This window comes from Schistocerca serialis, chromosome 2, assembly GCF_023864345.2.
Source record: "Schistocerca serialis cubense isolate TAMUIC-IGC-003099 chromosome 2, iqSchSeri2.2, whole genome shotgun sequence".
In the NCBI taxonomy this organism is placed as follows: domain Eukaryota; kingdom Metazoa; phylum Arthropoda; class Insecta; order Orthoptera; family Acrididae; genus Schistocerca; species Schistocerca serialis.
Genome location: NC_064639.1, coordinates 758,115,554 through 758,142,123, shown reverse-complemented (window position 1 = coordinate 758,142,123; position 26,570 = coordinate 758,115,554). Strand labels below are relative to the sequence as shown.

Genomic DNA, 26,570 nt, shown 5'->3' with positions numbered 1-26,570 from the left:
CCAATGAAGGTACTTCCATATTCAGATGAGGGGCTGAACATGAAGACGTGTTCAAAATTAACACTGACTAACAAATTGAGTACATAGATTTACCACTTAATTTTTCAATAAGTTAAAATAACATTTCCCTTTATTGTCTGCAATGTTTGTGTCAGCTGCAGGAAGGGGACACAACTATCAGTTGTGCATAGGGAATCTGAAGAAAAGAATGTGTAACTCTTTGAAACATCATGCATGCAGCTAGGTGTGTGATGTACTAACAACAAAGGTAGTAGCTGTGTCACTGTCAGACAGCAAACAGATATGCTACAAAATGTGTTACCAAAATAATACTCTACTGAGTGTAATACTGAAGAATTAAGAAGTCGTCATACTGTCTTCATTATTTTACAGAATTCACTAAACAAAAGTAAATGGATAAAAATTAACCAGTAGCACTAAATACACAAGACGCTGGTCAATAGCTACTCAGACCAAGCACAACAAGGACTACAAAAGTTTTTTATTGGTTGCAGTAAACTATCAGAATATTTTTAATAACGCCCCAAAATTTCAGCATTACTATGGAGAGAAAAAAATTGATCTCTTGAATGGCCTCTGTTAATAGGATTTCGATGACTGTTACTCAAGACACTGGAGAGGCCAAAAGAACAAGAAATAAGAAAAAGTGAGTAACAAGAAGTATGTTGGATAAAACTGATGAAAGCAGAAATGGAAAAAGACAACAATTTAGAAGAAGGCAGAATATAGTCCATAAAATTGAATAATGAACTGAAAGTTAACTGACCAGGCAAGAGAGTATTGTATGAGAACACAATGTGAGGAAACAGAAGAAGGAAAAGAAAGGAAAAGTGGAAGAAATTTACAGAATAGTGAAATCCTTAACAAGAATAGATGCAAGGAAAATAAACAAACAAGGAATGTTAAATAAACATGGAAAAAGTACTGTATGTATACAAGAAGAGAAGAAAGTTTGGATGGATTATGTGTAACGGTTATATGGTGCACAGGTAGATAACACCAGACTGGTTTTGGTAGATGAAGGGAAACAGAATGAAGACGACTGAGGTCTTAAGATACTGAAGTGAGAATTGGAGAAAGCAATTCAAAGCTCCAGAAAAAGAAAGCATTGGGCTGTGATACGTTACATCTGAGGCACTGAAAGCATTAGGTCCAAATTCAACAGCCAGACTGACTGGGGTAGTAAATACAATTTAGGACACAGGAATTTGGACTCAAGATCTACTTCAGACCATTCGAGTATCTTTACCTAGAAAGTGCAACACAAAAGGATGCAAAGTCTATACAATCATTAGTTTTATGTCATGTTACAACGGCTGTAATAAAACAAGGAAACTCCAGGTAGGGATATCAACAATGCAGGAAGAGATACATTGCTACTTACCATAAAGATAACATGCTAAGTTGCAGACAGGCATAATTAAAAGACACTTACTCAGCCTTTGTTGGAAACACACACACACACACACACACACACACACACACACACACACACACACACTATTCATTCGCACACGCAAGCACACCTCACGCACGAATGACCACCAACTCTGGCAACTCATGCCAGAATGGCTATAATGAGAAACAGTCAGGAGAATTGACAAGATAACAGAGGAAAATACTGGTGAAGAGCAGTACGAGTTCAGAAAAGAAAGAAATGAGAAACATTACAGACTGTCTGAGGATGATTGGGGGAAACAACGACGGAAATGAACAATCAACTGGAGAAGGCATTCAACACAGAAAACTGGAATGTACTGCTGATAATTTTCAAAGGAGGAGGTTTAGACTGGAAAGACAGAATATTAATAAAGAAGATACATTCAAAGCAAACTGTGACAGATTTGGAAATGGAAAGATGAGCATTGGAAAGGGTGTAAGGAAAAGATGTTCACTGTCAACGAAGCTATTTAACATACATGGAGAAGAACTGTCAGGTAGGGCCATACAGGATGCAAGACACACTGTAATGGCAGGAGAAAGAATAAATGCTATAAAATATGCAAATGATCAAGCAGTGCTGGTGGAACCAGAAGAGGAGTTACAGAGTATGTTGCACAAAGAGATGAGGAGTATGAAATTACGATAAATATATGAAAGACAAGAGTGATGAGAATAAGGAAGAAGGAAGATCAGGTAAACATATTCAGAAGAAAAAAGATAGAGCAAGCAAAATCCTTTATGTACTAATGGTTCAAATGGCTCTGAGCACTATGGGACTTAACATCTGAGGTCATCAGTCCCCTAGAACTTAGAAGTACTTAAACTTAACTAACCTAAGGGCATCACACACATTCATGCTCGAGGCAGGATTCGAACCTGCGACCATAGGTGCCAGACTGAAGCGCCTAGAACCGCTCAGCCACACTGGTTGGTTGGTTGTTTCGGGGAAGGAGACCAGACAGCGAGGTCATCGGTCTCATCAGATTAGGGAAGGACGGGGAAGGAAGTCGGCCGTGCCCTTTGAAAGGAACCATCCCGGCATTTGCCTGGAGCGATTTAGGGAAATCACGGAAAACCTAAATCAGGATGGCCGGACGCGAGATTGAACCGTCGTCCTCCCGAATGCGAGTCCAGTGTCTAACCACTGCGCCACCTCGCTCTGTCAGCCACACTGGCCAGCCCTTTCTGTACTTGGGAAGTTTAATGACATGGAATGGAACCTGTACAGAAGATATAAGGGGTAGGGTACCTATGGGAATAAGAGTACTTGAAAAGGTGAAGTAGTTATTAGGTTCAGAGGAATTTCAATTGAGCTGAGGAAAAGATTTGCTTAATGTTATCTCTGGAATGTAGCGCTATAAAGCAGTGAATCTTGAACAGTTAAAAAGAAAGAATGATACTTAGAAAGTTTTGAAATTGGCTATGGAGAAGAATACTTGAGGTGAAATGGACTGAGACTTAAGAATGCTGAAGTGATGAAGAAAGTAGGAGATGAAAGAAAGTTACTGGAAGTGATTAGAAAGAAGAAAAAATCTTGGCTGGGACATATACTGCATTGAAATCGTCTGCAAGAAAGAATTATAGTGTACATTCCTAGAACACTCAGCCAATATACTGCTTCCTCCTGCGTGTACCTTGTGAAAAGGCTATGAAGATAAAATCAGAGAGATTCAAACCCAAACAAAGGCTTATCAGCAATCTTCCTTTGTGCGAACCATTTACAACTGGAACAAAAAAAAGGGAAGTGACAATGGTCCACAAGGTACCCTCTGCCACACACTGCAAGAAGGCTTATGAAGTATAGGTGTAGGTGAGGGAAAAAGTGAAAGGAATGAGAAGATGTAGGCAGAGAATTACAATGAAGAATGACGTCAGAAGAGGATGAACATACAAAGACATGAAAGAAGAACAGGACACAAAGGAGAGCCTGAAAGATATTGGCACATATTGGATTATTCATAGACAGCTAAAATTAAAAGTCTACAAACAGCAGTGTAAGAAGTTGACCTTTTATTAGACTAGATAACAAAGATAGAAAGTATTTAGTTACCTACCATAATAATACAGTTATAGTTAATTTTGCAAAATAAATAGTTTATTGACTTCAGCTGCAGTAGTCCAGACATTTTTATAGGACAACGAAGAGAAAACATACATAAAATAAGCTAGCATGTTTGTTCGAACATCACTACTAAATGTGTAGCTTACATCTGCAGATTGTAATTGTATATACACTATATCTGTTTTAGTAAGTATTCGGATGCTCCCACATAATTTTCAAAGTGATAGTGAAGATCTGTGTGTCAGTCACCATCAGTAACACTCCCATCCCAGCCCTTCTTCCCTACACAGTTTCCAAAGCTCTACAATGTTGTACCACTAAAAAATGACATGATCTTCACAAGAGAAGCATTCTTAGCATATCCTCAATATCGTAACTCAGTTTGCTGTCCAATCTATTGACTGAATACTCCGAGATGGCTTTGTCATTCTCTTTAACAGATCTCTTTCCACAAAGTAACAACACTGGATACCCCAAGGCATTTTGTACCAGCTACATCATATCTCTCATGACTACTACTGCCCAATACTGTGTGTAGTAATTACGTTGCCAAAATCTACATAATACAAAAGAAACTTTGCAGCTATGAACAAGTAACAGAGAGCCAACAGGACTGTCTACATATATTCTTAGACACACTATATTAGTCTGATTAGAAACAAGTAGACTTGAAAGAGGAAGTTTTTAAGCTTTGGTAAAGATAAATGATCTGAAAGTTGTTTTCAGTAAACATGTTTACCTTCAAATGCTGGAATGCTTTAAGAATAACGGATCTCTGTGTGACTAAAATGGATGAATTCTGACGGACAAATCTTAAATAGGATCGTAGAATAAGTTCAAAATTGAAAGGTTCTCCATTATATATTTCTGTGAAATGTTTCATGGCAATCACCTGAAAAAAAGTAAAATGTAATCCTATAAAGTTCAATACAGGGTGACATGTTATGTTTCTACATAAACTGCCGAATGCATTATTTTGCTGATACAAAAACAAAACAACTTTCCAGATAAAACTGACAGCACCAAAATTTGCAATCACCAAAAGACACATTAATAACAAAGAAAAATCACATAACCTACTGGAACAATAATTACTTCACACTATTCATGGGATAATTGGCCCCATTTGGATGTAAACTGTGCAACATCTCACAAAAAGCTTGAAATTTTATAATTAGAATGGGATATAACTCATTGCACTATCTTCCCTCCCCCACACGACTACGTAAGTTGTTACATAACTGTGGAAGGACATGATGACTTTTCTGTTTCTATTTATGTGAGAAATAATTACTGATCAGGAAACTTGTGTAATCTAATCTTTCTGCTGTGTATATGCCCATTAGTAACAATTTCATTGTCAGTTTCATGCCAATACTTTCACTCTTTAAAATACTTTTATACAATTTAAGGGAATGTCATTTTACTTAAAAACTTAAGTATCAGCCATTTTGTTATACCACCCAGCAAGCAATAAACCTTTTTAAATATTAATTAATTCATTCATTATTACATTTTATATAAACAACAAAATCTTTAAAACAATATAATAATAAAGACAATTCCTGGATGGAATAATATATACACAGTCATGGCCACAGGCTTGTGCATGGTTGCATATGTATGTATTTCAACTAGAGAAACAGCAGGAGCTCAAAAGCTAGTATAAATACTTTTTTCTGTCATGCGTATCATTGCACATTAAGTCAGTCAGCTGTAGGTGAGTAGTTGCCATTCCTTTGTACTATGTATTAAAGTAATAAAACTTTGAAGTTATCGCTTATTTGGTAAAATCAAACATTTCTATAATTAGAAAACTTAGTACTTTAAATAAGTGTAGATCAAGATGCTAGCAAATTTTCTTAGTGCGCACAATATCAACTTTTAAATATACAGTTTATAAAACAAAATTCCGGAGCAAAACCAATAACATTATAGCAATAAAAAAAGTATTTTCTAGGTAACATAAACTTGAAAAAATATGTAACATAAGGGAAAAGCTACCACTTACCTATAGTGGACTGATGTGTGGAGCGGAGAAATGTGTAACAGAAAATAGTATCCACTCTATCTTTCGATCTCTTATCTTTTTTCTGGTAGAATTACACACATTTAAACACACAACCACACAGACAACCACACAGACAACCAAACGTACACACCTGAGGCCATGGAGAACATAAATTGTAATGTAATTTTGATTTTTACTTGGTAATTTTTGTCTTAAAACAAACTGCTGGGTGGGAAAAAAGCATTTATTTACTTCAGTGGCGATACCTACTTACACTTTTATGCTACTTGAAAGAAATGAGACATTACCATCAAGAAGCTGGAATGTCCCCCTCCCCTCCCCTTCTTTTCCCTGATCCTTATCCTGTATCTTGATGTGTTATCCCATGTGAAAGTGTGCAAACTTTTTCTAAATATATGTGAGTCACGTAACTCAGAAGGAACATGGGTGCCAGCACAGTATTCACCTTGTTCGATGTGGGAAACCACATAAAAACAACATCTAGGGTGACCAGCACACCAGCCCTCGTTAATCCTACAAACGAATTCAAGCTGAAGCCAGTACACCTCTCCAAATTCCAGAAGTGTCATGCCAGCATTCACAGCTATCCGGGCAGGAATACGACTGCCTAAATGCTTCACTATAACTTTATTTATTCATAATTACTTTCAATAATACAACAATATTCTGGTTGACCTATTACAGCAACATCTTGATTTAAAAAGCCTGCAAATACTATATAACTAACAATGTCTACTGAAATAGAGAGAAACTTAACACTATCATCATACTGTATGAAGCATTGTACACTGGGACATTAAAATGTATTCTTGTCAAGGAACGATGTTCATTCATATTGTTAATTTCACCAGTTTCATTGCATCACCAAAGTACGCCAATAGGCTATTTTCCTGTGTTAAAAACATGTTTTGCGTTGTTGATACTCTGATTGATAACAACATTTAAATAGCACTTTTGATCATTATTCTCACAAAATATCTGTTACTTTTAGGTAATTAAAGCTTAAAAATCATTAAATAATCAAATTCTGGCCACGTGATCCAAGAATGCTCTTTTACTGGCTGATGCTTTAGTGATGTCACAGACTAGGAGTAAGATGAAGCTATATTTGTGTTATAGGAGCATTAGCAGAAGTTACAAGGTGTTTATGTACTTTTTCTGCAAACAAATTAGCTATTTAATGATGGAAAACCAATTACATCTTTTAAGTAACAATAAAAACAAATTTTGTGAGTGCTGATAGTGGACGCCTTGCGAAAGTTAATGCATTTATGCTTCACCCATTTACAGCAGCAACATGTGAACGACGGACAGTCTTTTCTCTTCTCCCTGCAACATCTTTAAACTTGCTCAAAAGTAATGAATTGCAGAACTTTTGGAAAAGGGTACATATACTGTAACTAGATTGTCAATTATCAGTCATGAGCTACAACCCAAAGCACAATAAAATCATCCTTTCCAAAACTTTGCGCTGAGGTCCTCTACAGAAGATACTCAGCCGAGACACTGCATCCAGCTGGCCTCTGGTGGCGTAATGGACGGCGCATCCGACTACAGAAAAAGAGGTATCCTGGAAGGTGAAATATGGTTTCCCTTCTGATACACAAAGTTGAAATATGCTCACTATTTTTTATTTACTTAAATTTGGCATATTTCGTGGCAGTACCTTTTCCATTAGACGTTTACAAGGCAGTATTGGTCTTGGCTTCAGTTGTCTAGTGGAAGTATGATTCCACAATTGCAGTTTTGTCGGCTGCAGAAATGACCTGGTTCAATGTGTTTGCCTCATTTTTGGTGCTTCAAATACCATTGCTTCGAATGTAGTTTCTTCTTAAAGTTTATATAAAAAAATAGTAACATAATTCAAAATTATTTATGACGGCAACCTGCACATTGTTCTACCGTCAACACACACCAAGAGTTAACTGCCGACTGACTATATTCAAAGACGACTCCAGCGTCAAAGACATTTTACACAACACACAAGCTTCTACTTGTAATCAGTCTCTATGCTATTCTTCGACACATTTACTAATAGTAATCAATATGCTTTCACTCTCAACAATATAAGTAAATTAACATATAATAAGGCAAATTATAGTAAAAAAATTCTGACAAAAAATATAAGAAAACATTTACAATTTGGTATCGACAAATCCGGTAGAAAATAACACATCTCCCAGATCCATTACAACTGCTCCCCAGGGCTTTTGTTGTTATGGACATATACAACAAAATCCCGACCACTCTCAGTAATGGATCTGTATTACACAATTAGTACATTAATGATGCAGTCTGATAACCTCTTCCAAATTTGGACTCTTTGAATCTGTGGATTTGTTACTGGCTGTTGTTGCAATGATTCTTCCCCATCAATCTCATACACAAAAAATTCAAGTAAAGAAATTATTTGACATGACAAATATACATGGTATAAAACATACATGAGAAATATTCCAACATACAGCATACAGATTGAAAATAATAGAAAGGTAAAACTCATTTCCTAGAATAAGATTTAAATTTTTTTTATATTAATGTTAATTTCGTTATGCTTACATATTGTACAGTAAAAATGATACTGGACATATATAGTGCAGTGTTTTTTTCCTATATATTGGCCTTTTATATATTTTTACTTCTGATTTTCTTTCTTGAATTTTTTTTACTCATGTTTTTTTTGTATATTTTTTTGCTTATGACTTTCTTTTTAAAAATTTTTTTTAATTTTTTTTACTCATGCTTTTTTGTATATTTTTTTTTGCTTATGATTTTCTTTTTAATTTTACTCATGTTTTTTTATTTTGTATTTTTTTTTGCTTATGATTTTCGTCTTTTAGTACAGCTAAAGATACATCAGTATTATCTAAATTTTTTGTAATTATTTATGTACACCTGCCTCGCTAGTACAATATTACTACAAGTCACATTCTTGTGAAGAGTACTTTCGCTCCCCACAACGTCAGTATAAACAACAATAAACTGTTCATATATCATGAGGCTTTATCTAAAATTGTTTTTGAAACTTATACCTTTGCAGGGAAGACTTAGCTTCCAAAAATTAGAAAAATTCGGAAATGCTCACTATGGAGACTTTTTTTTCCTTTGTTACAACAGTGTTTTTATCCATCAGTTTCAATTAACATGTGACTTCAAATTATTAATTTATACATGCAAATATACATACTTGGTTGTACAGGTTGTTTTGTTCTAACAAGCATATTCCAGTGGAGGACTTTTGTTTTAGATGATAATAGGTTATTTAAATTTTGAAATTATGATTTCTGTTTATATAGTTTCAAAGAGACAACATTCCTGAGACCAAATAATTTCTTTGACTTAGGATACACCAAACGATAAGCATTAGGGTGTGGATTTTCTATGACTTCAAAAGGCCCAATATAGATATCAAAGAATTTTTTAATTTCTGAAGTTAACATTTTTGATTTTTCATGAGGTTTGACCAGAACAAGATCCCCAATTTTGAAAGTGGTTAATTTTACCCTATTGTTATGTCTTTCATTCCTCTTTTCCCCTTGTTTCCTCATAGTTTCCTTGACAATATCTTCTCTCTCTTGCATAGTTAAAGGTGTACATTTAGGAAATTCAGTAAGTTCTGATATAAGATTTGGAGGTCTAATATTAAACATAATCTCATACAGTGAAAATCCTGTGGAACTATGTTGTAGGCTGTTCATAATATCTTCAAAATTTCAAATGTGCTCAAACCAGGTTGGATGTTTATGGCTACAATAGGTTCTACAAAGTCTCCCAATTTCCCTCATATCTTTCTGTAGGACTGGTGGATGGAGAATAAACAGATATAAGTATATGCTTCAATTTTGACCTTTCAATAAACTTTTTCCAAATTTTAGAGGTGAACTGTGAACCATTATCTGATAATATAGCTTTCGGTTTACCCACCTGTGCGAAATAATCTCTTTCAATTTTTATTATAATTTCATGGCTAGTAGCTTTTTTCACTGGATATAGTTTAATTAATTTTGAAAATACATCTACCATAACAAATATGTAACAGTGACCACCTTTACTCTTTGGTAACATTCCATAGAAGTCCACTGCGATAAGATCTAATGGTTATTATAATTTCATGGCTAGTAGCTTTCTTCACTGGATATAGTTTAATTAATTTTGAAAATACATCTACCATAACAAATATGTAACAGTGACCACCTTTACCCTTTGGTAACATTCCATATAAGTCCACTGCGATAAGATCTAAAGGTTTTTCCGGAATAATGTTTTGCATCTCTCCACCACATCTTTGATTGCTCACTTTAACACTCTGACATTTGTCACAGGTTGCCAATTATTTTCTTACCTGCTTTCCAATATTGTAAAAATAAACATTTTCTTGTATCTTTTGAATGCACTTCTGTATCCCACAATGACCAAAACTTTCATGTATGTAAATGATCAGCTTATCAGCATCTGCCTCTGGCCAACACAGTTTCCAATTATCAGAATCTACATCTGTTCTTCGAAATAAAATCCCCTTATGTAATTTGTAAAATTTATCAAGTTTCTCATACCCCTTCTTGCCTAAACATTCTTTGATTAATTTCCAACTCTGATCCAAACTTTGATTTTTTCTAATTTTGTTACACATAGCTCTAATTGTTTTCTCATTCTCCACCCCTTTCAAGTATCTAATTTCAAATTGCTTTTCCTCCTCTTGTTCAAAAATCTCCTTTTCTCCCTCAATTGGTAGCCTTGAAAGTGAATCAGCTACTACATTCTCAGAACCTTTTATGTGTTTGATTTCAAAGTCAAACTGTTGCAGTAATATTGCCCATCTGGTCAATCTACATGGTATAATTCGCACTCTTGTAAGTAACTCAAAGCTTTGTGATCCGAAAATACTATGGTTTTATGTCCAATAAGGTAAATTCTAAATTTTGTAAAAGCCCAATGAATTGCCAAAAGTTCCTTCTCTGTGACTGTATAATTTTTTTCATGCTTGAGCAACATTCTGCTTGCAAATGCTATGGTACAATGTATCTTAACTCCATTCTCTACTCTTTCTTGAAGTAACTCTGCTCCAAGCCCATAATTACTGCTATCAGTGTTCAAACAAAATGGTAAATTAAAATCAGGTCTGTGTAATAAGTGTTGCTTCCTCAACTCTTGCTTAATTTTATCAAACTCTTCCTGACAACTTTTATCCCAAACCCAAACAGTGTTTTTCTTAAGTAACTGACTTAAACATGGTGCATTCAGACTCTGATCACTTATATGTTTTCGGTAATAACCGCATAACCCAAAGAATGACTTTAATTGTTTTTTTAATCTTAGGAATAGGAATTTCTGAAATTGCTTTAATTTTTTCTGGATCTGCCAAAATTCCCTTGTCTGTGACAACATGACCCAAAAGTTTTAATTCAGAAACTGCAAATTTACATTTTCTAAGTTTTTCACAAACTGACTTCAAAATCGAAAAATGTTCCTCCCAATTTTGCCCTGTAACCAAAATGTCATCTACATAAATTATCAGTTTAGATGCAAGTTCTTGCCCCAGTACATGATCCAAAGCTCTTATAAATTCAGAAACAGAAGAATTTAACCCAAATGGCACAACACAATATTGGTAACTCTTACTATTGTACAACAAAGCAGTATATTTCCTAGAATTAACCGAAAGTGGTACCTGATGAAAACCCAAAGTTAGATCCAAACTTGACATATATTTTATATCTGTAAATTTATAGAGTAACTCATCAATATTTTCGGGATGGTCTGTCTGTCTGAACAAAATTTTGTTTACGTGTCTAGAGTCCAAAACCAATCTTACTCCACCATCTTTTTTCGAAACTACTACTAGAGGACTATTATATGCACTGATACTCCTTTCTATTATATTACATCCTTCCATATTTTTCAGCTCTTTCTCAACAGCAGGTCTTTTTGATATTGCAATACTGTATGGTTTTATGAAAAATGGTTCATGAGGTTTTACCTGAAGCTCACACTGATAACCCTTTACCCTACCAGGTATATCACTGAAAACATCACTGTATTCCCATAGCAGATTTTCTAACTGTAGTTTTTGCTCCCCAGATAAATTTTGTGTTTCTGAAATTTTCAAATTTACTAAATTCCCAAATTCAACTTCATCAGTATCAAATCTATGAGTTTCAATATTCTCCAATCTATTTTCTTTTAGTAAATTGATACTGTCAAAATTTCCATTACTCTGATCACCAAGTGTGTTCACAAAATTTGTCTGAATGTATTCCCTTTCACTAGTTTCTATCAAAAGTTTTCTTCCAACCCAATCAAATGCTGTATTTACTTTTACTATCCAATTCATACCCAAAAGAAAATCCTCATTAAATTCCTGAATTACAAATCATCCATGTGTGAACAACTTGCCTTCAATTACAAATGTCACTAAAGCCTGGCATTTTACCAATTTACTGCTCTTCCCAGTAGCACCTTTTATCTTTACCCCAACAACTGGCATTTCAACAAAATCTTTCCCCACTTTCAATTTCTTGCTTAACCTTTCAGATATTCCCGAGATCTCACTTCCTGTATCAATTAAACATTTACCAATCCATGAACCAATTTGAACTTTTATATAAGGACTGCATAATTATCACTTTTCTCAGAACCTGTATCCTCATGTAAAAAACCACTTTCAATTTCCCCAAACCTATACTTATCAGAATCATATGGTATATCATTACATGTATTATTTGTCACAGTTATAAAATTTGCCCAAGATACAAAATTGTCATTAGTACTCTCTATTATCTCAAATAGCCAAGAATTTTCATCCAAATCACATTGTATACTACTGAAGTACTTATCCTTCAGCTTTTCAAAAATAAAATATCTCATCTTTTTCCACCACTCAGGACATACAGTTCCACATACATTAATAAGCATCTTTCTAAAGTTCTTGTCAAAAAAAATGTGTGTGTGTGTCATTAGTATCTGTAAAAGTTTCACTTAGGCTAGAAGTTATACATGTGTCATCATTATTTGTGTAGTCAGATTCTTTACCAACAACATCAAAATTCATACTTTTACATACACCCAGCTTGTGAGCCTTATTCATCCTGGTAACATCCCTGGGAATTTCTATAACATTTTCACTATTTAATCCATTTTCAACCATGTGTATACCCAACACCCTATTTAAACTAATGAAACACCTTTCCTCAACATCATCATCCATACCATTACCATCATTATCAACTTTATCATCAACATCATTATCATTATACATATTCAGGTCATACACATTCAAATTATCACCTAAAATATTATTTCCCCTTTCTAAAGTTACCAGATCCCTTTCACCAATATTTTCATTCTCACATCATGCATTCTCTCTTTCATTCACACACGTCTCTGAACTACTACAAATTACATCATCTGACAAAGTGTTGTTCTTTTCTGCCCAAGTGTAAAACTCTGTTAAATTAAATGAATCACAATTACTTTTATCTACTGTATATTCTTGTGTACTGAAAATTTTATCTTTATCAATATCATCATTTTCCTCTTGAAATTTTTTCAATAAGTAACAACTAATGACCTCATGTGATAGCTTAGGTTTGGAACTGTCATGTTTGGGTTTGTGATAGTCACATCCATTGGTCCTTTCATCATGCTCACCTTCTGCCTCAACCTTGCGGACCTTCAAGGGGGCGTCTACTCGTTTTTTATTTCCTGAATTACAACTTGTTCCTGCTTGAACTGCTGATTGTGGTTCTGCCAATATCTCTGATCAACATTTCTGTTCCCATTCCTATGCCAAACATTACCTGATTGTTGGTAGTTTCTGTTGTACTGATCTCTATCAAAATTTCTGTGATTTTGATCCCTAAAGTGTTCTCTATTTTGTTGATTATTTCCACGAAAATGTTGTTCTTGTTTTGGATAAAAATTATGGTCCTTCTTTTGAAAACTATTATGTCCCCGTGAATTTTGACTGACACCATGATAATTGTTTTGTTCCCTTTTTTGAAAGTTGTCATTTCCCCAATTTTGACCATTACCTTTCTGAGTAAACCCACTGTGTGTTCTTGTTGTTACCCTATCCAACTTTTCAATATAATTGAGAAACTGCTCTACATTACTATCAGGACAATGAACTAAACTCAACTGCATTGCTGATGGCAATCTTCTCTTTAAGGTATACAATTCAATGGTCTACGGCTTTTAACAACTGAGCTATACCGAATAACTGAGGTGTAGTTGGGTAAAACAGCAATTTTCAGTAGGAGTTTAATGAATGGTGCCATCTTTCGTGGTGTCAACATTGCAATTTACTAGTACAATGCAATCATATTTTATGCATCTTCTCATTCTTTAGAACACTCAAGAACAACTTTTCAGGAGATTTTATAGATGTATTTATACACTATGACACTACACACCATATGTAACCCATTTTCTGAAAGGTAAATTCCAAAGCAAGACATGACTGTGAATTAGCATTATGACAGTAGGAGCAACGAGCTAGCCAGTGACATCACAGGTATCACATGACTCGAATGAAGTGTTTTAGTGGCCTATCAAATTATTTGAATTTCATTTCCGTTTTTATAAAAGAATACGGAAATTCAAGAAGGAAAAAAGTATATTAGGAACATAAAATGATGTGATTAATCATTCAGGACAATTTCCAGAAAACAGTAAAATAACGTATTACGTAGGTAAGAGAGGTACATGTGACATGATTTATTGGTATTTTTGACATGTTTAATATAGGTAGGTCTTTCAGCAACCAAATTATTAAGTTCTTTCTGTACGAAGATACATGTACGAAAGCCTCTTACAATGCTTCACGTTTCGCAGTATATGGTGATGGCTTATTCTAACAAACCAGCACCATTTAGTTACTCAAATTTTGCTATTAAGCTTCTGTACGTATCTTACGAAGAATTTGCACAGTTTTCAAATCAGGATGATGTGTTACTAGTTTGACCAGAAGACTATTACTGAAACTAGTTATGAAAAAGTGATCATACTGCAGCTTCTTAGTGGTCATGTCTTCTTTTTCCAATACGTCCTGTCAGAAACATTAAACTGCTACTTTATACTGCTTTCACCATTTCAATATAGTTGTTTAGTACCTGTGGTGATAGTTACCTATCCAAAGGAGTGGTATATATTCCTATGTTTCTTAGGAATGAATGATTCTTGTAAATGAAAGCTTGTATACATAAGGTATCAGAGATGAGAACACAGACATTGTGTGGGTTTGCTATTTTATTTGCGTGTGGCATGTCAGACTGATGGACATCACTTGTTTTAAAGATGTGGTGGCAATTGCAAAAACTTCACAAGAGGAAATACCTACCTGGATGCAAATATACAAGTTTTGGGAATCACCAACCTACGTACTTTGACGAGGTGCATGAGTCCTAATAAGATATATATATAAATAATTTTGACAATGCTTCTCATGAGATGTAAAGATACAAATGAACTGTTCTGTTCATTTCTCTTCTAAGGTGAGATTTCATATTGGGCGGTTGTGACTGACAAACTATTGATGTAATCCATTTAGTCATGCACATGTTTATTAGCAAAAAATGATTTATTAAAATGAATGGACTTTTCTTTTAAAGAAATTGGAGCCGTACTTTTGAGTTTACCGAGCGCAATAAACTGCAGTTATAGAAGTTTGGCACAGATTTTCAAGAAGTCACAGTTGAGAAACATAAAAAGTTTATGGAGAAAGTGCATTAAATAATACAACGTACAATGAAACATCTCAAACCGTATTAAATTACACACGTTACATCATCAGATAATAAACTTTCCTTGGACCTACACAGAAAGACCTTTGGGACACAATTTATTAGTAACGAAGTGTTTTAATGCCACAGCATATCTTCTACTATGCCAGTTTTTTATTAGCTATTGCTCATTTTAATGCAGTAGCACATTTTGAAATAATAATACACATTATGTCTCTACTTTTGTAGTGCCTGGAGACAAAGGAGGCCATGTGTGTCAGATGAATGACTTTGTCAGATACCTAAAATCTAACGGTTCAGTATTAAATGAGCCTGTCTGCCATTCAATACCTCCTCTATAGGTGAGAAGCAACCTGTCTTAATAGGTCTGTATTTCATCAAATTTGACTACATGATCTCATACACTGTCAGATGCTTCTCACGATACTCCTGTCAAACTAAATCAATGTCTTCCACTGAACGGACATAATAGTTTTTATGTTATTTATTTCAAATATATTGAGCAGTTATGCATTCACCAGCATGAAGCAGCGGCCTTGTTGTTTTAGGACAAACATGTTTCTTTGCCTTGGAGTTAGTCAATATCCACACAGCGAGTTGGTCATCATTATTCAGCGTATTTTCTTCTGGTTTCATTAAATTACCAATGACAACATCAAACACTCCTTCACACTCTAAAAGAGCCTTTGTAACATCTATCAGTTTGTCCCATTTTCCTCACCTGGCATCTTTTCGAGCTGTTGCTTTTCACCTATTATCATTAACTATTATGTAGCTATAAAATGTTGAACTATTGTTGGAAGTGTTTATGATTGTTGCACTTTATTGCCACAAAACTTCAATATTCTAGTCTCATAGCAAGCTTTGCTACAATTTTGGTAGTGAATGAATGTAGTACTTATATAATGACACTGGTATCTGGTGTAATGGGGCTGGGTGAGAATGAGGAAGTATGTGGTCTGTAGTGTCATTCTACAATTTCTATAAGTCGTATGAGTTATGGTGTGCACGGTGAACATTTAATTCACATTATTCTGTTAGTGCACATTTGGTGAGGGCTGTCTTGTTAACCTTGGATTGATATGGGTAATAGAATGGAAACACACTATGTGGAACTGACAGTATTCCATATATCCAAATTATTCAAGAGAGATTCAGCAACAGAAGTTCTCACAGCTGTCTGGAGAAAGCAGCTGAAGAACATGATTTTTAACTACACAGAGCTATCTAGCTATGTCTCAAAGTACGTCTCTATTTCTGCACAGGACACATCACATACCCAGATTCATCCGTGCACACCAGCTCACCCACCCACCCAACACACAAACATATTTTCTCATATACGGTTCCCTTCAATATTCGTACACTTTTCATTTTCTCTATACTGTGCCAGTTTTATCATTGGTAGCCCGAAGTTATATTTGCAAACATCTGTCTAGTGTTATGCAAGCTATTGAGTTCTCCGACAGTTATTAACCTAGAAAGTCAATGTACACTGGTAACATATTATGCAAAATAACCACAGACAGGATTTGGTACAGTTTTTTCGTGAAGAGAAGAGCAAGGGCTCCCTAGTTCTGAATCAGCAGAAGTCTGTTGACTTAGGCCCGCTCATATTTTGCATCTGGCCACTCCCAACCTCAGCAGTCTAATCCAGAACTGTAAGTATTTAGCCCCTGTGAAGTGACTGCTGTGCTGTGTTGCATTCTGTAGTAAAGTGGTGAGTGATGAAGCAGTTCCTGGCCCATCATGGGCAAAGCCAAATACTCCTTCCACTCATCAGAGGAGGGCCTGGGATAGTACATTATACAGTGGAGCAAGGAAAATAATAGTGTTGCTGAATGTTGAGAGCAGTAGAGAGAGAGAGAGAGAGAGAGAGAGAGAGAGAGAGAGAGAGGCTCCACCCCCTCTCCCAGCCGATAAGACTAACAGTGACATACACAGGGGAAGCTTCAGCCCCATGAAAAGAATTAGCAGATTTTGTAAAGATAACCCTGGGAAAACCATAAGAAACTCCAGGCAAAAAGGACAATTTCAGTTCAAATTGTCAGTATAACAGTGCTACAGACAGTGTTTTGAAATTGCCTTCCTCTTTGAATTACCATAAACTAGTCATTTTGTTTGTGTGTGTAAAAGAATTTCTTGTCATCCAGTAGATGGCTGAAGTTGAAATAATAGAGAGAATTATTCAGAAACCCTCCATGTAGTGTAATGGTTAAGATACCTGGCTGATATGTTGAAGGCAGCTAGCACGAGTCCTGTGCCATGTTGATTTCTTTTCACACGTAACAGAAATGATTGCTAAATCATTTTTATTCAATTTCTTGTGGCTGCACCTGTCAAAATACCATGATCTACACTACTGTGTAACTTGGCCAAAAGTCAGTCCTTCCCCTGGAGACCTCTTCATGTTATTTGTAACTATAGATTCAGCATAAATTGGAATTCTACTTTCTGACTTCTTAAAAAATTCTCTTTCTCATAACCGGACTGCTTTTTTTATCATGACACCAAGGGGAAAAATAGTAACTACAATTTTTTTCTGTGTTAGCTTTCTCTTCTTGAACTGAGCCTGCAATGTGAAAGAAAATTACAAAAAAGAGAACCATTACACTCTTAGAATCTGATCATGTGCTGTTTGTATCAGACGACAAATAAGAAATTCAAGAGCTCTTGTAACAGTAGAAAAAGACATTAGAGAGTGCTCGTATGGGTTCTAGTACGACGAAAACAGAATTCTTGGTCTCCGACTTTGACACCACCAGATCCAGCCTCCCCACAATAATGTCCACCTTAACAGAACAAAATTACCTATGATTAACATGTTCAGTTATCTAGGATCAGTAATAAGAGAGGATTGAGCAACAATACAGGTGATTCCCATCAGATAACCACATCTTGGAGCAAACCATACCATCTGAGTCTTGTACACTATAAGCATTAGACCAGCAATTATTTACGGCAGTGAAGTACCAGCTGTGAAGAACACACAGGGGCAAAAACTGCATTCTGCACAGAAGTGCATGTTCTGATGGTCATGTGAAGTTACCATAATGAATATTTCACAGGTAAAACAATTGTCAACATGGTGGAAGTTCATTGGTCACACTTGATATGAGAGTAAAATGATAATAAATTGTGAACTGGTCCATAACTTTTTATTTTCATATAACACGAAGTCTTACAATAACACCTACTACAGTTAAGTTTACAGAATCAATATAATCACATATTATGCAGTCTAGAATGGTCTTTTCATAACTGTAAGTAAGAGATGAAACGAGACAAGCCTCTTGCCATCCGCCGAAAGGGCACGAAGAAGATGTTAACGGCTGAACGAGACGCATACTGACAAAGCAAATAGAACCTCTGTATTACTTGGATGAGGAATTTTGCCTTATGCAAGTCACCTTTGAAATTTAGTTTTACCCAGACATGTTTCAACACCTTTTGTACTATCTTCAGTGGGTTACTTTATTTCCTTTCTGTAAAATTGTTGTTATTAACGTTTAGAGAAAATATTTGGCACAAAATATTTACATTTCTGAATGAAGTGATTGTTGTCAAATATTATACTGGGTTTGTTTACAGTTCACAGCTGAGATATGTATTACTGGGCTGATGAATCGTGTGTTGTTTATTACAATATATCTAAAGTTCTGGTTTTGTAGCTTATTTGGAAAAGGGTGGATGTATGCATTATTTTACATGCCTTACATGAAGCTATAGAATGTTTATGTTGGTGCTGTGAGTCTGCTACACAGTCTACAACTAGTCACCTGCAAACAGCAAAACACAATTTTTATTTTATTTGTTACATATTTCTGAATGAAAATGAGTACATAGCACGTTATTCTGCAAGTTACTTATGGCTTTGATGATGTGTTTGTCTCCTTCGTTTGTGATGTGGTAACACGCTGATTTCTACTACGTTTGTTGTTTCACAGGTATTTTCTGTGATTTTTCAAACTTGCAAAGTGTTTTCCCTGCCATTAAGTGTTGTTGTGGCTGTGTAGTACTCATTTGATTCATTGCACGTTTGTCTGGGTGAGGCGTGCAGTGTTGTTGGTGTTTGGTTTGTGTGTGTGTGCGCGCGTGCAAGGCTGGGAAGGGGGGGGGGGGAAGGGGGGGGGGAGAGAGAGAGAGAGAGAGAGAGAGAGAGAGAGAGAGAGAGAGAGGGAGGGAGAGAGGGAGGGAGGGAGGGAGGGAGGGAGGGAGGGAGGGAGGGAGGGAGAGGGGGGAGGGGGGGGGGTTACTGTAGAAAGGCATCTGGAGTAAATTTTGCACAGTATGAGGGAGAAATGTGAAGTTTTGTTGTGGGTGTTATTTGTATACTTCTTAATTCTGGTAAAGCTAGTACTTTCTTTCCGTGGCTATGATGAGATAGTTTTCTTCTACTGTTAATTTTTGATATAGGCTGTCACTAGTTTTAAGAATCTTTACATCAGTTTCAGTGTTTATTGTGTGGTGATTCTGGGCTATCAGGTGATCTGCGAAGCCTGAGTGTGAGCTATTTTTTCCAATGCTCTGATATGTTCTGTGTACCTGGTTCTGAAATTCCTGAATGTTTGACCCACATACACAGATTGACAGCAGTTGCAAGTTTTTGGTATATAAAAGACTGGCTGTATTTGTCAGTGTTGGTGGTATTTCTTCCAAGTCTGTTTTGTTGCTCACTGTCTGCTGATTTGTTGTAGGTTGTGTTGTGTTTGTTTGTGTGTATATTTTATGATTATGTGTTGCCCATTTCTGTATTTTGTGGTTCACTTTATCCACTCTCTTTCTATCATATCCATTTTCCTGTGCAATTTGCTTTATTGCATTCAGTACTTGTGTGTAATCATGTTTGTTCAAGGGTGTTTTGTTCAGTCTGTGTAGTAAATATCTTAATCTGGCTTCTTTGTGAGTTACGGGGTGATTGAATTGGATGTCAATAATGGTGCTGGTGACTGAGGGTTTCCTGTAAGTTGTGAACTCCTATCTATTGTTTCTCTTGTGTATGGTGAGAGCTAGGAAATTCAGTTTTTCATCTGTTTGTGTTTCAATAGTGGACTGTATTTGTGGGTGGATGGTGTTTTATGTCCTCATGAAGTTCTTTTATGTGAGCCTGTGATTCATCTATTAGGCAATTTATATTGTCTACATATCTGTACCAAAATATTATTGTATAGTGTTTTGGTATTGCTGTATTGTCGGATATTGGCTTTTCTATCTTATTGAGGAAAATGTCAGATAGGACACCAAATGGGGATCCCATAGGTAGTTCATCTTGTTGAGGGTAAAATTTTTTGTTGAATGTGAAGTAGTTTTGCTCTGTGATGTGCCCGAGTATGACCGATATTTCTTGTATGTTTGTTGTGGGAATGTTTCCTTGTAGCTGGAGGTTACTTTCTGATGCTGATGGTTCCTTCTGTTGGAGTGTGTGCGCACATGGAAATTATGTCAAATGAAATTAAGGTTGCTTTGTTTTGGTATGTTTTCATTTCTTATTTTTTCTATTAAGTCACTTGGGTTCTTTAGACTTCTGTTTCTTTAGACTTCGAAGAAATGCTACCAACACTGACAAATACAGCCAGTTTTGTGTATATCAACTAAGTTACAACTGCTGTCAATCTGTATATGTGGGTCAAACATGCAGGAATTTCAGAACCAGGTATGCAGAACATCTCCGAGCACCGGAAAGCAATAGCTCACACTCAGCATTTGAAGATCATCTGATAGCCCAGAATCACCGCCCAACAAACACTGAAACTGACTTAAAGATTCTAAAAAATAGTGACAGCCCATATAAAAAATTAACAATAGAAGGAAACTATCTCATCATAGCCAAGGAAAGAAAGTACTAAATGAACACACATCACTGTGCAATAAAACCCTCTTTGCCACAATTAAGAAGAATATAAATAACACCCACACCATATCTTCACATTATCAGTGTCGAGAACTGAATTTCTGTCTCTCTCATACTGTACAAAATACACTCTAGATGCCTTTCTACAGTAACCTCCCTGCCCTTCCAGCCCTGCACGCCCCCCCCCCCCCCCCCCCCCCCTACACACACACAAACTAAACACCAACAACACTTCAAATCTGCATGTCTAACCCAGACGAAAATGCCCTAACAAATGAATACAACATAGCCACAACAACAAGTAATGGCGGGGAAAATGCTTTGCAACTTCGAAAAATTGCAGAAAATGCCTCTGACACAACAAAAGTGGTAGAAATCAGTTGTGTTATGACAACACAAGCGAAGGAGACAAACACCACAACATCGAAGCCATAAGTAACATGCAGAATAACGCAATACATACACATTCATACTCATTTTTTCCCCCTCCAGAAATCCATAACAAATAAAAATAAAAATTACGTTTTGCTGCTTGCAGGCAACAAGTTGCAAATTGTGTAGCAGACTCACTGCTACCAACATAAACATTCAATAGCTTCGTGTATGGTACGTAAACTAATGTATACATCCACCCTTTTTCCCATTAGGCTACAAAACCAGAGCTTTAGACATATTGTAATAATATGGGCTTCAGCCCAGTATTACATATCTCAAATGTGAGCTGTAAACAAACCATGTATAATATTTGACTACAATCACTTCGTTCACAAATGTAAATGTTTTGTACCAAATGTTTTCTCTAAACTTTAATATGTAATAACAGTTTTACAGAAAAGAAATACAGTAACTGACTGAAATAGCACAAAGTGCTGAAACATGTCTGGGTAAAACTAAATTTCAAAGGTGTCTAGCATAAAGCAGAATTCCTCGTCCAATTTTCTTAGGAAGTATGGAAATAAGAACTGCAACACCACAAGATGATTACTCTATATTGCTGTTAGTCTGTTACAGGTCAAGTAATGAAAAACATTCATTTTATTAATCAAAAGCTTCACAGTAAACATCACTATTAAGATAATGCGATTATGTTTCAACAGCAACAATGTAAGAACTACTCAAAGTACTTCCTGTATTGCTAACTGACAAGTTTCAAAAGAATATTAATACATATATAATAACATTGGTAAATTTGTACTTGCCTGTCGTCTCTCAATATTTTATTTCATGAAGTAAACACTTGCCAACAAATTCACATCTTTTAACTTCCTAAATGGTAACCCTTTTGAAAGAATTTCTGTTGCCTGTCTGCTAGTTGGTTATAAATAACTCTAATTTTGTTCTCATTATGTAGTTTATGAATATAATTATTCTGTCTGTCTGTGTTTTTATACCATTCATAAAATGATGATCCATTAATATATCGGTCAGCACTTTTATTTTTTAATTGCAGAATAGGTACTAAGGACTCATTCATAACTGTAATTTCTTTTAAAAGGTAGTCTGTGTTGAAGAAAGATTAAGACATTGCTATGGTTTGCTTTGCTTGTTTCAGTCAAAAACTTGAACTCTTGAAGCAACACTAAAGCATATGATGAATCTGGTCCTTCAGAATGTGGTGTGCACTGTTGTAAAAAGTAACTGATTACACACTCTCCATCAATTGGTAAAGATAATGGTTCTATATCTACCATGCTATATGCGCCTAAAATTTGCTTTATATATGCATATACAGACTGATTTAGTTATCAAAATTCTTGATATGTAACCCCACGTACTAATTATCAGTGTCCAATAATGTGAAATGAGTTGGCCAACTGTTCAATAAATTTAGTTGTTGAATGGAACGAAGCAGCAATCCTCAGTTTTGTGAGCTGCAAATCTCTACGAGATTGTTTGACTTTTAGCCTTTTCAGCCAGTCGGAATCAGAGGCAGAAAGTAGATATTTTGTTGTCCACTTCCTGCTCCCACTCCTAGTACTTCTGTAAGGTGCAGCTTCCTGCCTAGATTTTGACAAATTTTTCTGTAATGGCTGTTGAAAAACACTGGTTGTCATGAGAAAACATTTGTCCTTGAGATCAGCCTAGTACATTCCAACCACCACCTACTTAGCATTAGGGACAGACTGGTCCACAGTCTTCAGACCAAACAAATAACTCCTCCTCTGGTGTACACAACAGCCACAGATAATGAGCAAACAGGTGTGGTATGGAAGTTATGTGTTACATACAGTCATCAATTAGTGAGAGTCTTGCAATTAATTAGATGAAATATGGGCATGAAACATGTCAATACTTAAGGGAATATGAGTTCATTTTTAGCTAATGGTTTTTACTTGAAACGTGCATTATTTGCAAGTTTTGCAATATGTCCATTAGATAGAACTGCCACCAGGAACATATATTTTGCGACTTAACAGAAGAGGACAAAAAACTGGTTGGATTCTCCAGCACTTTAGAATTCGACCACATTGGTAACCACACTGGAAACCATCAGCCGTTTTTGGTAAACAAGAGACTGTATTAATCAAAGTGTAACAAGCATTTGTATGCCACTACAGAACAAATAGTGAACAATTCAGAAGCAAAAATGAACACAAAGGAACCCAAAATTTATCTGGGTAAGGAAACTTGAGAAACTGTTACATTACAGAAAACACTCAGCTAACCAACCAAGGATGACACTATATTATGAGGCACCGGCAAATATAAAGAATGGATTCGTCAGAAGAATCTGAAAACTGGAAGAAAGCTATGGAGGAAGAAATGAATCTCTGAAGAAGAATGAAGAATAGAAATTAGTTAATGAAGCTAAAACAAATAAGATGTTTGAAGATAATGGGCTCTGATATAAAATGAAATACAAATACTGAAATGATTAAATAGAAGGCAAAATTTGTAGGAAAAAGACTATACACAATGATTTAGACAACATAATGTTGACACATTTAGTCCTATATCAAGATTTGATAATGACGAGAGCTTTTTCTAGCGTTACAGTGTAAGGTGATTGACACATAAAACAGCTTGATGTAAAGTATGCATTTCTAAAAAGTATTTTGAAGTAGGAAATTTACATTTGTCAAAACAGAGGCCAATAATAACAGTACAGAAGTTTTACATAAATCACTGGAAAGTTTTTATGATTCAAACAAAACCTCAGTGAATGTAATTTATGGAAGAGCTGTGCCCCTTTATTCCTTTCAACAACTAGATTTATTGAGAGGTTGAACAGTTCTGTGCTCATAGGCAGCACACCGCGCCTAATACAAGTCCACTGCAGTGCTCGGGGGCCACAGCACCAAGCTACGACACCTGAAGATAAGCTATAAGAGACCAAAACCAGTTGTGTGATAGTAAAAGAACTTTACAACTGAAGCGGTATTTTCAACTTCTGGTATAATGCTCAGTTGCAGATGTTTCTCCAATAGGATTGTTTGTAAATTTATGGAACAATTGGCTAATTCATTTCACATAATTGTGGGCACTGACGATTAGTATCTGGTGTTACATATCAAGAATTTTGATAGCTACATAAGGAGAATTTCAGAGGTATAAGCATGATAGATATAGAACAATTATATTTACCAACTGATCCAGGATGGATAGTATGTAATCAGCCACTGTTTACAATACTAAATTCAGTTGAGAAACAGCTGGAGGTCTCACCATTTGCGAATTCCTACTTCATTCGTAGACTTGCTTCTGTGACAAATGTGCATCACCGTACTGAACCTTCATTCGTCGATGAATTTCAATAGGTTTCACACTTCCACTACGCAAAAACCGAATAACAGAACGCTGTTCTTCCCTGGCGCAAGTAGCAATTGGGGCGCCATCTTTATACCGATACTGCGACGATATGTGTGCATCTGCACTATGCTGCCACCTAAAGGCCATTCTGCACGCTGTTTGTAGCATGCTTACCAGCTTACAGGATAACAGCGTGAAATTTCGATTTGTTATTACAAATTTAAGCTTTTCATTTGACTCACCCTCGTAAGTGTCTTCATTGTGCCCGTCTATCTACTTCACGGTAAGTAGCAATCGATATTTTCCTATATTGTTCCCACCTTAAGTTTCCACTGTTTCTTTTACGTATGTATTAATATTCTTAGGAAACATGTGAATTACCAATACAGGAAGTAATTTGCACAGTTCTTATGTTGTTATTGTTAAAGTGATGGCATATCATAATAGTGTTGTTTACTGTCGAGCTTTTGATGAATAAAATGAATTCCTTACATTAACCAGTCTATAACAGACTAACAGTAATACAGAGGTGCTATATGCCTTGTTGGTTTGTGTCTTGTTTAGCAAGTCGCATCTTCTTCACTCCCCCTTGACAGATGGCAAGAGAATTACTTCTTCCATCCCTTGCCTACATTTATGGAAAGACTTTCTAGACTGCGTAAGGTGTGACTATATTGAGTCTGTAATCTTATCTGTAACGGGTGTCATTTTAAGATCCCCATGTTATACGAAAATAAAAAGTTACAAACCAAATCACAATTTATTATCCTTTTACTCTCATATCTCATGCAGTCACAGAACTTCCAACACGATGACAGTTGTTTAACGTGTTATAAATTAACTATGGATTTTATCCTTAAGAATATCTTCACATGACTGTCATAACATGCACTTCTCTGCAGAAAGCAATTTTTGCTCATGTGTTCTTCACAGCCATTATCTCACTATCGTATATAACTGCTGGTCTAAATAACTGAATATATTAACCTCAAGTAATTTTGATCTGTTACAGGTGGACATTATTGTAGGTAGGTTGTATCTGGTGGTGTCAAAAGTTGGAGACCATGAACATGCTTTTTCTGAATAGAAACCATGCCAGCAACTTGTTTGCCTCCCCATAGAAACAGCACATTATCAGATTCTGAGAGTATATTAGTTCAATTTCTTGTGATTTTTTTTCTTCACATACCATGCTAAGCTTGAGAAAAGGCAGTTAACATGGAGAAAAATGTAATTACAATTTTTTTCTTATCACTATGCTGAAAAAAGCAGTACAGTTATCTTTGCTGATATACATTTTTGCATTTATATTACATTTTGCTGAGCTAAGCTAATCTACAAGACGTCTTACTTTTTGACAAGCTTTCCAATCAATCTTGAAAAATAATTAACAGAAACCAACTATTTAAAAATGAACACTACTTATGAGGGCTCATGGAGATTAAGGCATCATGGAGCTCAGACTCAAATTTTTAGCCTGCACAGCAGACACAACAGCAGCCGGTTTATATTATGCTGCAGACTTCTCACTGTTTTGATAAGCTTTACAATCAACTTAAAAAAAAGTGAATTACTATTTAAAAATGAACAGTATCTATCAAGTGTAATGGAGCTTGTCCTCTTAGCAGACACTGGAAGCATTTGAAGCTCCATACCACAGCCATTCTGCTT

The 26,570-nt window shown here is 35.6% G+C and overlaps 1 protein-coding gene across 1 annotated transcript in view; it reads right to left on the bottom strand.

Moving 5' to 3' along the window:
- The window catches only part of LOC126457964 (origin recognition complex subunit 4), a 97,514-nt gene that overhangs the window by 8,860 nt on the left and 62,084 nt on the right, over positions 1–26,570 (bottom strand). Inside the window, exon 7 of the mRNA XM_050094722.1 lies at positions 4,266–4,418. Within this exon, the coding sequence (XP_049950679.1) occupies positions 4,266–4,418 (153 nt within the window). The remainder of the gene's footprint in view (positions 1–4,265; positions 4,419–26,570) is intronic.